Raw genomic sequence first — 16007 nt, forward strand, 5'->3', positions numbered from 1 at the left:
CACTACTAGGCTCAAAAATATAAAGCTATTGATCATTAGCTGTTTTAATGCATTAAGTTGATCTTTTAAGTCTTCTTGTTTAATTGCAGATTGTGGTGAGTCAGTGCATGTCTGCTGGACAGATGTCATTGTCTGTCCTCTGTGCTGTGAAAAGGAGACAAAGGCAGATTTGAGGGATAGTTTGTCCTCTCCAGATACTGCAGTCTCCATTGTCATCCAGACGCCAATGGGGAAACAAAGTACCAAACCGGTTCTGCAGGGTCTTTGTGCTGCGCTGGAGTCCTGCCAGCGTGGGCTGACTGATAACCTGCTCTTTGCTTACTGATTGATTAATCTTAGAGATGTTTGGTGCACATCTTCTAAGTCTGCTAGTTAGCTCTTTCTGATCTTATCTTTTTTGCTTGTGCAAAAGTCATGTCATAATCCATCTTCTGTAAGAGAAAGGATGCAGGAATATATTTTTAGATCTCAGAATAGAACCATTTTGCAGTGAAAAGATTAGCTTTAATCACCTTATTGAAGTTGCTGATTCATGTAGCAGTAATCTTGAAATTCATGGCAGCGAGTCAATGTAGTGCAATACTTATTTCCCAGAAAACAGAGTGCTATCATCTTAGTCATCCTAAAGGGCGTCTCCCAGACCTTCATTTCTTAAACATTCACAATCATTATGATCTTTGATGATCTAAGGTTCATTGTAATAGTTTATTTTAATGATTTATGTGTTATGTTCTAATTAAGCAATGAAGGTCACTTATAAATAAGGTTTGAATTCCCAACATACTGTAGCATGGCTATATTGCTGTTTACATCGGTGACTCGAATGGAAAATAAAAATAGGCATATTAAAGGGATAGTTCACCCAAATGTGTGTCAATATTTACTCAACACATTAGTTTTTTCTTCTTCTGTTGAACACAAAATATATTTTGAAGAATGTTGCTAACCATGGCTACCTTGACGGTAGCCATTGACTTCCATAGTATTTTTTTCTGTACTACAGAAGTCAATGGCTACCGTCAACTGTTCGGTTAGCACCATTCTTCAAAATAAAAATTTTTTGTTCTCAACAGAAGAAAGAAACTCATAGGAGTTTGGAACAATTTGATGGGTGAGTAAATGTTGACAGAATTGTCATTTTTGGGTGCAGTATCCTTTTAATGACAAATTCCCATCAAAGCATGATTTTAAGCAAATCAGTTAAATGTCATCCAAATATGAAATGTCAAAAGTAGCATAGGGAGGAAGAGACGTCCCTCTCATAAAAAACTAATGGATTATTGAGCCTCCATCTCTCTGTCAAGATATTTCAGGAGGTTTCTTTGGGAGTAACATTAGTCTTCTTCTGTTCAGGGTGTTTTGTGGGTTTGTTGCTCCAAATTTGGAAGAAGAATCTGGCTGGTATTTAATAGTGGAATTCACAGGGCAATGAACTGTGATCTAACCCATCAAGACTCACTTACAGCAGGGGTGTGGCTCCACTTGGCAACTAACAGCATTCACATAAGCAAACAAGCTCTTATTATCACACTGCACAAGCTTATCTGCCTAACTTCTATTTAATAAACTATTTAATTCTGAGTAAGACACAAACAACCCAATCACAACATTATGGCTTAGGGGATTTCACCAGGAACTGCCTTGTTGACAGAAATCAGACTCATTACAATTGCTGAGATGTTACTAAACTGAATGTTCATGCATCATATCCTAAATTTAGGATGCTCCCAATGAAATATAAACAGTGTTTTAAAAGCGAAAGAATATTATTTATTTACTCACCCTCATTCATGTTGTTATTGGTAATTAAAATAATTCATCTTCTGTAACTGAAATCAAATAAATATAAATATTAGGTAAAAAAAACTTAAATTAAAAATATTATATATTATATGTACACACATACATACATAGAACAACATGAGGTTGAATAAATATTGGCAGAATTTTTATTGCAGGCAAACTATGCTTTAAAGTGCTTAGATACGCAAATGAGTGTTTAATTAAATTAATTTTGCACCAAAGTTATCCTCTGTAGTGAATGGGTGCCGTCAGAATGAGAGAGCCAACATGACCATCATGACACCAGTTCATCAATTAATGCCTTCTGAAAAAAAGACGCATGCTTGTAATGAACAAGTTCATCATTAAGACATTTTTATATTAAAATGTATTTGTATTTTATCTTAATGTATAATATTGTTTTCTCCAAGTCGTCTAATCTGAATCAGGAGAGAAATATGCACACATGAAGCACCACTTATAAAACAGTTCAAAACAGCTCTGGGTGGATTTTGATGTGAGATGAGTTTGATGTATTTTTGCGTTATTATGGACTTGTGTATTGTGGCCAGAAGTGATGGATTTGTTTCTACAAACATACAGATTTTTACTTTACAAGACATTAACTGATGGACGGAAATGGTGTGGATTACTTGTGGATTATTGTGATTTTTTATCAGCTGTTTGGACTCTCATTCTGACGGCACCCATTCACTGCAGAGCATCCATTGGAAAGTAAGTGATGTAATGCTAAATTTCCCCCAATCTGTTCTGATTATTAAAAAAACACAGCTATATCTTGGATGCCCTGAGGATGAATAAATTTTAAGCACATTTATTTTGGGGTAAACTAAAAGTATTAGTTTCAAACAGTGAGTATAGTGTGTACATTTTATTTACAGTGAAAATATGCAATGCATCCCATCTAGCTCTTTGTAACTTTTATCTGCCGTTATCCTTTGTCTGAGAGTATTCATAGACGCAGAAATACTGCATGCCCTCTGCTTTCTCATGTCAGATCTATGACTGCTACACTGCTGTTCAGATCTGATTCCACCCTTGTTTCTCAGCTGTGTTCTGTATCTACTTGCTCCTTCCCCCTGAGCATTTATCACCGGAGGAGACTGTCCTGTTTTTGGAACAGGTCATGGCACACACAGTTTGCAGACTTGCACTGGCTGCTTTCTTCATGAAGCAACTCTGCTGGGTCACTTGTCTCGTATCTAAAGGCCATTGCATATTCATGTGTAAATAGAGTTTTAGTGGGAACATATTAGTTTTATATGGGAACATGCTGTTCAGAAACTCATGTCATTCAGCTCTGGTTGCACAACTACAAAGCATTCAATTTCCTCATTCTGCTTCTGCAGAGCAAAATATTTGATTTTTGGCAATGAGATGAAACGGGCCATGTTATACACAGGCTGTTGCCTCTGGTTACAAAACCAAGATTACACAATATTCACATAAGAAGTGTTGTGCGGTTAACTGGGTGCATTGGCCAAAGACCATATGCTTCATCAAGGACTGCAAAGGATGTGTTATGTAATAAAACAAAGAGGAAGAAAAACCTTTGCATGCTTGTCAGGAAGACTTTGTAAGGCACTGCATGCATATGGAAGAGCTTGAAGACCAGAGAATCCACAGTGAGTCAACTAAATCCATTTTCATTTCTGGTGTGCAACTCTCAAATGCTCTTCTTTCAACATGTATGTAGTGCCAATACTTGTTATAGCGCCCCTGGAGCCGGATATACATTTCTGCCGTTCATGCTCAAGATATGAATTTCAAAATATAATCAAAGCAGTTACGCAGCAATTTTTAAAATACTATTAATTTTAAAAAAAACGAGATTTTATTTATTCTATGGGGCAAGAGTGTTTTGAGGAAATCTAATAATATGAAGTTTTAGCTGTAAAAATACACATTTATCAGTCGACATATGTTTGAATCTGCAGACACTGTAATATGTTCAGTATCATTAAAACAATCGATTTTAACAGCTTGATGAAATGTAACTACAAAATGCTATAGTTAAATAAAATAACGGCGTATATACTACTAGTTAAAAACTAAAATTAAACATTTTTCAACACTGTTAAATACTTACAACATGTGGACTTTTTTCTCTCTCTTCAGGCAGTTCGTCGGGCAGCCTTGCAGCGCTGAAGAGCACGTTGTACCGTTTGAAGGACCCTTTTCGATTTCCGCCATCTAAGAGCTGGTGGTGAGTGACTGTCACGAACGAATAATGGCGAAATAAATATGATATTCGCGTATATAAATGCTTTAAAATGACCCAGAAACATTTACGTCTGTCTTATACACAGGTGGATTGAACTTCAACATGCAGATTTTCGTGAAAACCCTAACGGGGAAAACCATCACCCTCGAGGTGGGCCGCGCGAGACAATTCAACACTTTATCTTTGATTTTATTGCAATGCTTGACTGCGGGGCTAATTAATTTGCATTATATTAATCTTTAAATATAAATGTATAGGCTAGGTAGCGTTATAACGTAAGTAAAAGCTATATTTTTATAGTTCTAAAGAAGCCCTAAATAATGCTAACGAGGAGATTGGAAGTAAATGTGAATTGTATGCATAATATGCATAACATTTTTGTTGTAATTTGTCTTTCTATCCTTTTATTTTTATTTATTTTATTATTTTGTTTTTTGATAACATGTTGTATGTTATAGTTCTTCGAAAAAAAAAATATGCATAAAATTGAATACTTAAAATAAATAATTTAAATTTAGTTATGCAGTTTTGACAGATTGTTCACAGCCTCAATATTAATAGGTGCCGGTTACAGCGTAAGAATGGTTCAAATGTGTAAAAAAAGATTTCAAAGACGTATCAACGATATCATTTTAAATGAAAAACGTTCAACAAAAATATCAGGATTAGACCTCAGAGTTTGTGATTTGGAAAAGTTAGCTGTCCCTCGGTCTCCTGTACATTAATGATAATAGCTATTGGTTTATGTGCAGTTTACGGTTATTCAAGTCATATTTATCTCTTCTATGTGTTATAGGTTGAGCCCTCTGATACTATTGAAAATGTCAAGGCTAAGATTCAAGACAAGGAAGGTAAGTTCCCATCTATATATATTTTTATACAGACACAGTTGTCAACATTTGAACTGGATCAAAAACAGTTAAAGTCGTCCAAAGACAAGAACACATTTTGTTTTTAGGACAACTTTGATGAAAGGTTTTGATCCACTTGAAATGTTGAGATGTATATGAATGACACAATGCTGACTGCTGCATGTATTGAATGCAGGAATCCCTCCTGATCAGCAGAGATTGATCTTTGCTGGCAAACAGCTGGAGGATGGACGCACCCTGTCTGACTACAACATTCAGAAGGTTAGTGAGTAATGGTAGTCATACAGAATTTTAGGTTCCTTGCTTTTGCTATCATGCCGTTAGGGTTGCTTCAGCTAACTTCATTGTGATCATTCATTCAGGAGTCCACACTGCATCTTGTGCTGAGACTGCGTGGTGGTGCTAAGAAGAGGAAGAAGAAGTCCTACACCACCCCCAAGAAGAACAAGCACAAGAGAAAGAAGGTCAAGCTCGCTGTGCTGAAATATTACAAGGTCAGGTTCAGCATCGGAGCTTTTTTGCCAGCTGCATGTGTTCTGTATTCAGCTCTGGGAGTTTCTAGTATGACTTCATGTTGTCGGTCTTGGTCCTCAGGTTGATGAGAATGGCAAGATTCACCGCCTGCGCCGCGAGTGTCCTGCAGATGAGTGTGGAGCCGGGGTGTTCATGGCCAGCCACTTTGACCGTCACTACTGCGGGAAGTGCTGCCTGACTTACTGCTTCAACAAACCAGAGGACAAGTGAAGTACAGTCCTGACAACATGCTCTGTGTAATACAGGAGATTGTCGGTTCTGGAATTTGTACTTTGTAAATAAAATTGGCCTGCCACAATTAAAAATGAATCTCGAGTCTTGATTAATATTACTTTTTGGGGTTTTAACTTTTAGGCATTCAAACTAATATGCTAAAGTAAGAAGTTGGATAAATTTGATGGTAAATTGTGTACAAAAAAAAATTATTTCTTGGTAATGGGACATGCAGAATACAAAGTCTATTTTAGATGGGTTATATTTCATTCTGCACTGGAATATTCTTTTCTTACCTTAAATATAATTTATGCATTTTTATTTTTAAAATGATCGTATATTTAAATCTGAAATGTTTGTTTTTCAAGGACTCATAGATGCAAACTCCTCACCTTTAGGTGACACCTCACTTTTTTTAGATTAAAACAGGTCACCTATGAGATTTGCTTTTGATCTTACCTGGGTAAATAAAGACCTGGGCCGGTTGCAGACTGGTCATAACTTTTTATATTCAGTTATGAAAAGGTAGACTGGTCTTATTTGTGTAGGAAAAGTAAGACTGATAACCACTTGGCAACTGCTAGTACATATTTTCTTTACTTTTTATTAAACTATCTAAAAAGGGTAATCTTTTATGTATTTGAGGTCTGAGATGCGGGAACGGTGAAGAGAGAGAGGGCAAACATTTAGCTTTTTAGGTCTAATCATCCAATATTGTCTTAAATAGCCCGCATAGCACTTCATCTTTTATAACATGGGATTTTGACCAAATATATTCAATCTTGGTTTTTGAAAATGTTGCAACAAGATGTTTACAATAACAGACATATAAGGTAATAAATAAAAAAAACCTTAAAGTAACTACAATTGAGCATGTATTTTTTTTTTTTTTTTTTTTTAAATTCCATGTGGAGCATGCCCCCGGTTCTCATCTTTTTTCCCCCTTACCTGTTGTACACCTTTTTTTAATTACCAATGAATGTAGACTTTTCTGAAAGTCTAATTTTCTTGTCATCTGTCACCGTTTTCCTCCCCAGAAGTAGCTATTTCTACCCAATAAAATATTTTGGTTTGCTTGACGTAACTAGAAAAAGAAATTATATTTATTATAAAATGCCCATGACTTAAGATTCTATACATTTTTATAACTTGTACACTTTTTCAGTTCTAGAAATTACACTTTTAGAACGTTCATATATCCAAGTTTGGGAACCCTGGTTCTTAAATTTGACATGTTGAGGGAAAAAAATAAAATAAGAAATATGATGTTAGCTTATATCTTGAATTTTAGCTATTTAACTTCTTTACCTTCCTTACCTACCTTAAGTATGATGTGTGTGGTGTGTTTTTGCCCCATATATCCCAGGAATTTCATTTCCATCTTGACTTTAAAAATATATTTAATGTATTGTTCAATTTATTACAAAAGCTATATTATGCGATACGTTTATAAAATTTATGAAATATCTATGAAGTAGGATGAAAATCATAATACTTCTCAAAGAACAATTTTTGAGAATGTGACTCTTCCTCATTTTTATTTACATTACAAGATACATTATGTACACTTATTTCAGTCCTAATATCTAGAGTCAAAATGAAGACAATCAAATTTTTTGTAGGTTTTCTACAGCTAATCTCGATACAGCTACTGAATTTGTATGGAAACTACACAGCATAGTATACTGATGCAGTTCCTTAAAATCCTGGATCCCAAGAAATTTTCTGTTTGATCTCAGATTCTTTGTAACAAATAATTTCATCCCCAGGTTTGTATTCAAGTTCTTCGTTATCTAGAGCAAGGCCACATTCCATGCCTGTCTTTACTGTCAGAACATCATCCTTCAGATGTTTCAGTGTTGTCAGGGATCCTGAAGGAGGAAACAAATGCATTAAAAAACATGAAAACATTACACTCACCGGCCACTTTATTAGGTACACCTGTTCAATTGCTTAGTAACACAAATTGCTAAGATGTGGTGAAGACGACTTGCTGAAGTTCAAACCGAGCATCAGAATGGGGAAGAAAGGGGATTTAAGTGACTTTGAATGTGGAATGGTTGTTGGTGCCAGATGGGATGGTCTGAGTATTTCAAAAACTGCTGATCTACTGGGATTTTCACGCACAACCATCTCTAGGGTTTACAGAGAATGGTCCGAAAAAGAGAAAATATCCAGTGAGCAGAAGTTGTGTGGACGAAAATGCCTTGTTGATGTCAGAGGTCAGAGGAGAATGGGCAGACTGGTTAGAGATGATAGAAAGGCAACAGTAACTCAAATAACCACTTGTTACAACCAAGGTATGCAGAATACCATCTCTGAACGCACAGCACGTCGAACCCTGAAGCAGATGGGCTACAGCAGCAGAAGACCACACCAGGTGCCGCTCCTGTCAGCTAAGAACACGAAACGGAGGCTACAATTCGCACAGGCTCACCAAAATTGGACAATAGAAGATTGGAAAAATGTTGCCTGGTCTGATGAGTCTCGATTTCTGCTGCGACATTCAGAGGGTAGGGTCAGAATTTGTCATAAAGAACATGAAAGCATGGATCCATCCTGCCTTGTCTCAACGGTTCAGGCTGGTGGTGGTGGTGTAATGGTGTGGGGGATATTTTCTTGGCACACTTTGGGCCCCTTAGTACCAATTAAGCATTGTTTAAATGCCACAGCCTGCCTGAGTATTGTTGCTGACCATGTCCATCCCTTTATGACTACAGTGTACCCATCTTCTGATGGCTTCTTCCAGCAGGATAATGCACCATGTCACAAAGCTCAAATCATCTCAGACTGGTTTCTTGAACATGACAATGAGTTCACTTTACTCAAATGGTCTCCACAGTCACCTGATCTCAATCCAATAGAGCACCTTTGAGATGTGGTGGAACGGGAGATTCGCATCATGGATGTGCAGCCGACAAATCTGCAGCAACTGCGTGATGCTATCATGTCAATATGGACCAAAATCTCTGAGGAATGTTTCCAACACCTTGTTGAATCTATGCAACAAAGAATTAGGGCAGTTCTGAAGGCAAAAGGGGTCCAACCCGGTCCTAGCATGGTGTACCTAATAAAGTGGCCAGTGAGTGTATAATAGCATGTATTTAACACAGCTAACTGGCATAGGTTTACCTTCCCAGAGAATGTTTCTCCCTCGAATAAGTCTGAATTTCATCTTTTTGTCCAGTTGGCCCTTCTGAACTCTACAGCCAGCCACCGGGATCTTCTTTTTCCCAACCGTCACATCAAACGTGGCCAGAACCGAGGCCTCCCCTGAAGCGTGAGGGAGAAAACACAACGTTCAACCTCATTCTTTCATTTACACAGCACTAGTTTAAGTTTGAGTCAGTGTCTCGTCAGTAGGCCCTCATGGAATCTCCACCTGCGGAACCGTGATGTTCATTTCACAGAAGTATTTTGACTAATTGGTCATGCTTTCTGTTGTCTGTAGCACTCTCAGCTCCATTTAACACATTTTACTACGTTTATGTGTCAATTTGCAGATCAAATTCAGTGGAGGAAAGTCTGTATATATTATATCTAGGCCTGGTTGTAAGGGAAGCATGACTGGTAAAGCTAAAGTTTAAACAGAGTTTAAAATCAACTATATATTAAAAGTTACACTTACCAATTATGTTTTCCTCTGTGGTTGGAGGCAGTTTGCTGCTCAAGTCATCTTTGAGTTGGTCTATGAGTTTGTAGATGACTCGGTGTAATCTTAAGGGAATGCCATTCTTAGCAGCCATCTGCTGAACTGATTTATTTGCAGTGACATTGAACCCGTATATGATTCCTGAACAATGAAGGGGATAAAGAGAGAATTCAAAAAAAAGGCTGAAAGTTTGATCAATTAAAACAATAGTTAATTTAAGGGCTCTAAATCTGTGGTAGTCAAGGATGATATTTAAAAGTCTTCAAGATATTTCTGGTACTTTTTCTGTAATTAGCTGCTCATTTTCAAACTTTCATACTTACAGAAACTATGAGTGGCAGCATATAAAAAAAATCTAATAATTAAATTCCATAACTCTAGGAGTAACTCAATGTTCTTGTTTTATGCTTTTTATTACTAATATATTTTCACATTTCTATTTAATTTATAACTTTTCCAGTCATTTGTGATTACTATTTTTTTTACTCACAAAGCAATTTCTACCCTATAAAAACATTTGGAGCTTGCTACTATAACAATTTATATTCATTAAGCAAATTTTCATGACTTTTTAAAATTGCATTAATATTTCAGAAATAACATTAAAATGTCATCATATATCCAGGTTTTCCTAGTTTAAATAAAAATACAGTTGTTGAATTAAATAATAAATATGATGAAGCTTTTATCTTGTTTTTTAGCTGTTATAGCTTATTTCAAATTATTTTAAGCCATTTTACGGCACTTGAAAGTGTGTGGAAGTCCCCCAGGGGGTCTCTGGTTGAGTATCAATTTTTTATGAATGAAAGGAGCGATTTCATTTCCAGCGGCTGTTGTGGATTCCTACCTGAGAACGTCTCTGCCAAGTTAATGTCTCTTTCTGAGATGTCGCCCACACCAAAATGTACAACATCCAACTCACACTGGTCATCAGCATCATAACTTTCCAGGATGTTCAAAATAGCCTCTACTGAGCCGTCAACATCCCCTAAAAAAAGTGCAGCCAGTCACACAACATGTACTTAGCACTCTGCATTCTAATGCCCCATTCTGATTATAATAATATAGTGTGGAGCTTCATTTTGCCCATCATGAAATATTATTGGTCAACCATGAAATGGAGATCGTCCTTCTCTATTTATTAAATGCATGTTATTGATATTATTGTAAACAATTCATCATGCGTTTCATTTTGGCTTAAATGTTTGCAATTCAATTGATCAAACTCTTCTTGAAGCAGAGGATCTATCACCTCACCTTTGACGATGATGGGCAGTGTGAGTTCCTCTATCTCGGTTTTCTCACTGACCCTGTGGGAGAGTTTGTGTTTGTTGGCCCGGTACAGGGCCGCCCTCCTCTGTCTCCAGGAGAGATGGGCCATGCTCTCCCTGTCCTTCTTATAGCTCTCCTGATGCTGCTTCTGCTTGGCTTCGATGGCCTGCTGGTCTTCTTTCATCTTGTCCTGCTCTTCCATGTAGCTGCGCCACTCCACCACCTCACGGGCCCTTTGCTGAGAGAAAAAAACAAAACAAAACTATGTGAACTATGCCAGTCATAAAATCACACTACTGGTCCAAGTTTGGAATCACTGGAAGTCTCATATGCTCACAAAGGCTACACTTATTTGATAAAAAAAAATACAGTAAAAACAGTAATATTGTGAAATATTATTACAATTTAAAATAACAGTTTTCTATGTGAATATATTTTAAAATGTAATTTATTCCTGTGATCAAAGCTGAATTTTCTGCATAATTACTTTAGTTTTCGGTGTCACATGATCCTTCAGAAATCATTCTAATATGTTGATTTTGGTTTTTGCTACTTAATATTTTTGTGGAAACTGAAATAGCTGTTCAAAAGTTTGGTGTAGATAAAAAAATCATACTTTTATTCAGCAAGATGAATTAAAATGATCAAATGTAACACTAAAGAGATGTATAATGCTACAAAAGATTCCTATTTCAAATCAATTCTGATTTTTTTTTAAAGTTCTATTTAGTAAAGAATTCTAAATAAAGTATAACGGTTTCCACAAGAATTAAGCAGTTTTAAAAGAATTAAGCAGAGTTTTTTAAAATTAAAAATAAATGTTTCTTGAGCAGCAAATCAGCATATTAGATTTCTGAAGGATCATGTGACATTAAAGTAATGAGGCTAAAAATTCAGCTTTGCATCAGGAATAAATTACATTCAAAATATATTAGCATAAAACATAAAAGTTATTTTAAATCACAATATTACTGTATTTTTGATCAAATAAATGCAGCCTTGGTTGTGAACATAAGAGAATTTTCAAAAACATTTAAAAATCTTACTGATTTCAAACTTTTGACCAGTAGTGTATAACATATATCATACAAAATGCTACAAAATTCTAGAATATGGCTCTCTAAAAAAGCTTCTAAGATACCTCTGATTCCACCTCCAAGATCTCCTCGCCAGCAGAGGGAAGATCTTTCCAACCCACGATCTCCACAGGGATGCTGGGTCCGGCCTCACTCACGGCCTGATTATACTCGTCAAACATGAAGCGCACTTTAGCCCAGCACTTTCCTGCCACCAGCGTACAGCCCTTCCTCAGAGTGCCGTGCTGGATGATGGCTGTGGTAACCGGCCTGTGTTAACACAACAGCTGATGGCAAAACCCTTATGATATAATATAACATGTAGTTCTATTGAATCTCTGGCACTGTAGGGATGTCTTGTTTACACTCACCCTTTGCCTTTGTCTGAGCGGCTCTCGATGACTATCCCCTCCACCAGGCCTGTGGGGTCGCCCTTCAGCTCTAGGACCTCTGCCAGTGTCACCGTGGCTTCAGCCAGCTCTAATAAATTGTCCCCCTGCAGAGAAATTACACACTAATAGCTGCCATATTCACATATAATAATTCCAATATCATGTGGCGTGGTACCACTGTCACAAAACTACATACAGAGAGTGAACAAATATTAACACTGACAAATCCCTGTCACTCTGTAAACAAGAAGACAGAGTACAAAAATATTTGGAGATCTAACACCATGCATATTTTTAAGTGTTATTGTATTAGATGCTAAAATATATCAAAAATGGGAATTATTTTAAAGTGATAAAACACACTTTTCATGCAAAATGTATGGATTCAATAGCAAAGTATTATTAATATTATTACTAAATGTGGTTAGTCTCCAAGAACTAACTTCATATATCCAGAAATCACTTTGATAACACTTGGTTCAAATTCATAGCAAAAATTGCTTGAAAAAGTGAAATTAGTTCTTCATGATGCTGTTAGGTTTGATATTTTTTGCTGTTTTGTGATTATTGATGCTATCCAATAACATTTTTTTTTTAAGGGTGGCATAAGAGTCTAAATATTATGCGGGACCATGGTACCTTTAATGCAGAGACGTGGATGGCCTGTGTTTCCCCACCAAACTCCTCACAGACAACATCATGGCCTACAAGCTCCTCTTTCACGCGTTGGGGGTCGGCTTGAGGTTTATCACATTTATTCACAGCAACGATAATCGGCACTGCAGATCAAAACACAGAATTATGATAAATACACAAAACTGATACAATAATGTAATGACACTAACACAATAAGTCATGGTAAATGACTATAAAGTGATATTTTATTGCATTTATTATAATTGTAGTTTTAACCATAATTTATAAACAGCATATTACCTTTGGATTTTTTGGCATGTTGTATGGACTCAATAGTCTGATTCATCACACCGTCATCAGCTGCAACCACCAGGATGACTATATCAGTGACCATAGCTCCACGTGCCCGCATGGCAGAAAACGCTGCATGACCAGGTGTGTCCAGAAAAGTGATCTTCTCACCTGTGGGCAGCTGAACTGAACATGAGACAGACTCGTTTAATCACAAAATTGCTTTACTTAGCACAGAGGATGCCAAAAAGAACAGCACATATTATTGCTTGTTTTCAAGAAACCTACTATTTGTCTTAAGTTTAACCCTCAGCGAGCAAAGCTTTGATATTCATGATGCACTCTTTTTCTTTTCACTCTCCAACATATTTATGGTTTAATTGGTATTGGTATTGTTTAATTGCGCTATACAAATTATATTCTACAATTCTGTTACAATGGGTCTTTGAGAATAAACAAAAACTTGTAAATGGCACTGATATGTTGAGGTGTTCAGTACCCCGAAATGCTCCGATGTGTTGCGTGATTCCCCCCGCCTCCTGCGCAGCGATCTGACTCTTCCTCAGACTGTCCAGCAGGGTGGTCTTTCCATGATCTACATGACCCATGATGGTCACCACTGGAGCTCGAGGAACTAACTGAGCGGGATCTGGAGGAGGTCTGACAACAATTCAAACAGAAATTACAGAAAGGTACTAAAGATACATATTGTGTATAAACTCATTATTAAAATTTTTCTCACTGTCTTTGTATATCTTTGTTTTCTCTGACTTTGGTTTCTACCAGTTTGGCCCATTTGTGTTTCATTCCCGATCTCTTTACTGCTTCTTTTATCCATTTCTCCTCCAGCACTGTGTCGGGCTCCAACTCGTCCAGATCGACATCTGTATTGAGCAGGGCCTCATAGACATGATCTAAAGACGGAATAACACAGATATATACTTCTATCATTACCATTGGGGCCTGTAAGATATTTTTTACTACAGAAATTAATTTTATTCAGCATGGGTGAATTAATTTAATTAAAAGTGACAAAACAATAACAGTGCTACGAAAGATTGCCATTTTCAATAAATGCTGTCATTTTGAGCATTATATTCATCAAAGAATCCTGAAAAAAAAAAACATTGCAGTTTCCAGAAAAATATGAAGCAATTATTATTGATAATAATAAGAAATGATTCTTGAGCAGTAAATCAGCAAATTCAAAGGATTTCTGAAGGATCGTGTGACACTGAAAACTGGGGTAATTATGCTGAAAATTCAGCTTTGCATCACAGGAATAAATTACATTTTAAAATATATTAAAATTGAAAACAGCTATTTTGAATTATCATAATATTTCACAATATTTCAGATTTTTATCTAAATAAATGCAGCCTTGGTAAGCATTTGGCCATATCATCATAGCACTCACCAATGTCTTTATTCATGGCCTTGGCGAGTTCTGACACAGTCATCCTCTGTTTGATCTCCACCTCCTGCTTCTGTTGTTTCTCTAGTTTCACTGGTTTGATCTTCTGACCTTTGAATTGGCCCTTATTCTTCAGCAGGATAAACAAAGCACATTCTGCTCAGCACACTGTGCGTGATCAAGGCATCCAATCTATCTGGTTTGTACTGTAATCAGGAATCTTGAATTAATCTTGTCATCTGCTTTGGACTGCTGTGACCCCTCTGATAACGAAGGGTTTGACATTTAGAGACTGACCTGCTTTGCAGCCAGGTGTCGGATCTGCGGGCAGGTGTAAGGAGGTCCAGGGGCCCAGGCAGACAGAGGGGGAAGATGTGGGCTCCCATGATGCCAACAGGACACTGCAGTCCTGCCAATCAAGGCTGCCATCCGCTTCATTGCAGACTTTCTTTAAAAAAACTAAGCTTTACAGTTTATATACAGACAATGTGCAAATCTTGCATTAATCCAGGACAATCAATACACATACAGTACAACTTTGATGACAAATAACTTTAAAATGACAGTTGAAATGTATCATGAATATTAATATTTAAATAGCTTGTTTTATGAATATGTTATGATTTGACACATATTAAGCTATTACTAAAATATTTGGTCCCTATGTACTGTCATACCACGGTACAGTAATGGTATCAAATGCTAATATCATGATAATTTAGTAAATGCAGTGGCTCTGAATGATTACTGTATGAGTCAATGTATTTACATGGCACTCCAGCCAATTCAAAAAACACCATGGTATTACCATGGTACATGCCAAAAGACCGTATTACCACAGTATATGTTCATATAAAATGGTATTACCATGATAAATGTCATAAGCATAACCAAGGCACTTTATGTATGTTTACATACATCTGTAAAGCTGACATTATGTTACATTATATCACAGTGGCTCAAGGCAGATTAATAGCATGATTATTTCCCTTCATGTAACGTTGTCTACTTACTAAATAAGAGGAAGTGCACTCAACACAGTCACCGCTGAATTAATTCAGTATGCAGACTTTGAAAGCAGAGGTGTGAAGAAAAAATCAACTTAAGCAAATAATATCTTAAGTCAGATGTCATTTCTGCTGTAAGGGCGCCGCCATGACAGTGCATCCCACAATGCATTGCGCAGAATGCAGTTCAAAACACAAACACGCGGTGGCGACATAATCACCAAGTCCTGTTGCTCTAAAACACTGTTATAAAAAAAATTAACACGCTCAGAAATATTTGGATAAAAAAGCAATGTCCAATACACTATTTATACTTTTTAATAATATTTTTTTTTATCTTTTCTCTATACTGGAAGCTTCAGTATATGTCTGTAAATATGAATGCATACTAATACCAAAGCGCGTGGTACCTGTTACTTTTCTCAGCCTTTGTCAGGATGAACCAATCACAGTTATTTGCGCTTAGTGGAGGAAAACATGGTTGATTGCTGGGTGAATTTCTATTTGTATTTCAGATACAATTCATATATTAAATTAATACCTTTCTAAATTAATTCAAATTTCTCCTATATGTCAGAAAACGTCCTGACATTTCAATGGATGAAAATTTCAACTTACCGA

General features: G+C 36.5%; 2 protein-coding genes across 3 annotated transcripts; one reads left to right on the forward strand and one right to left on the reverse strand.

Annotated features, from left to right (window-relative positions):
- The first annotated feature begins 3246 nt into the window (after nt 1-3246).
- On the forward strand, nt 3247-5738 carry LOC306845206 (ubiquitin-ribosomal protein eS31 fusion protein). Its single transcript, XM_079377866.1, has 7 exons — nt 3247-3428; nt 3922-4009; nt 4113-4177; nt 4824-4878; nt 5075-5160; nt 5262-5393; nt 5494-5738. Exons 3-7 carry the CDS (start codon nt 4130-4132, stop codon nt 5641-5643), a joined length of 471 nt encoding a protein of 156 aa, XP_079233992.1. The 5' UTR covers nt 3247-3428; nt 3922-4009; nt 4113-4129; the 3' UTR covers nt 5644-5738.
- Nucleotides 5739-6545: 807 nt separating this feature from the next.
- Nucleotides 6546-15575, reverse strand: mtif2 (mitochondrial translational initiation factor 2). 2 transcript variants are annotated; one of them, XM_079377858.1, is made up of 14 exons: nt 15393-15575; nt 14677-14838; nt 14383-14509; nt 13708-13879; nt 13465-13625; nt 12975-13151; nt 12678-12817; nt 12018-12142; nt 11712-11916; nt 10556-10808; nt 10146-10286; nt 9275-9439; nt 8779-8919; nt 6546-7517 (listed from the first exon to the last, which is right to left on the reverse strand). In XM_079377858.1, the coding sequence occupies exons 2-14, from the start codon at nt 14815-14817 to the stop codon at nt 7345-7347; spliced, it is 2121 nt and encodes a 706-aa protein (XP_079233984.1). In that variant the 5' UTR covers nt 14818-14838; nt 15393-15575; the 3' UTR covers nt 6546-7344. The 2 variants fall into 2 exon arrangements, with proteins under 2 accessions (XP_079233984.1, XP_079233983.1); XM_079377857.1 differs by having other exon boundaries at nt 14677-14843; nt 15393-15570.
- Nucleotides 15576-16007: the final 432 nt, after the last annotated feature.

This window comes from Barbus barbus, assembly GCF_936440315.1.
Source record: "Barbus barbus genome assembly, chromosome: 25".
NCBI lineage: Eukaryota > Metazoa > Chordata > Actinopteri > Cypriniformes > Cyprinidae > Barbus > Barbus barbus.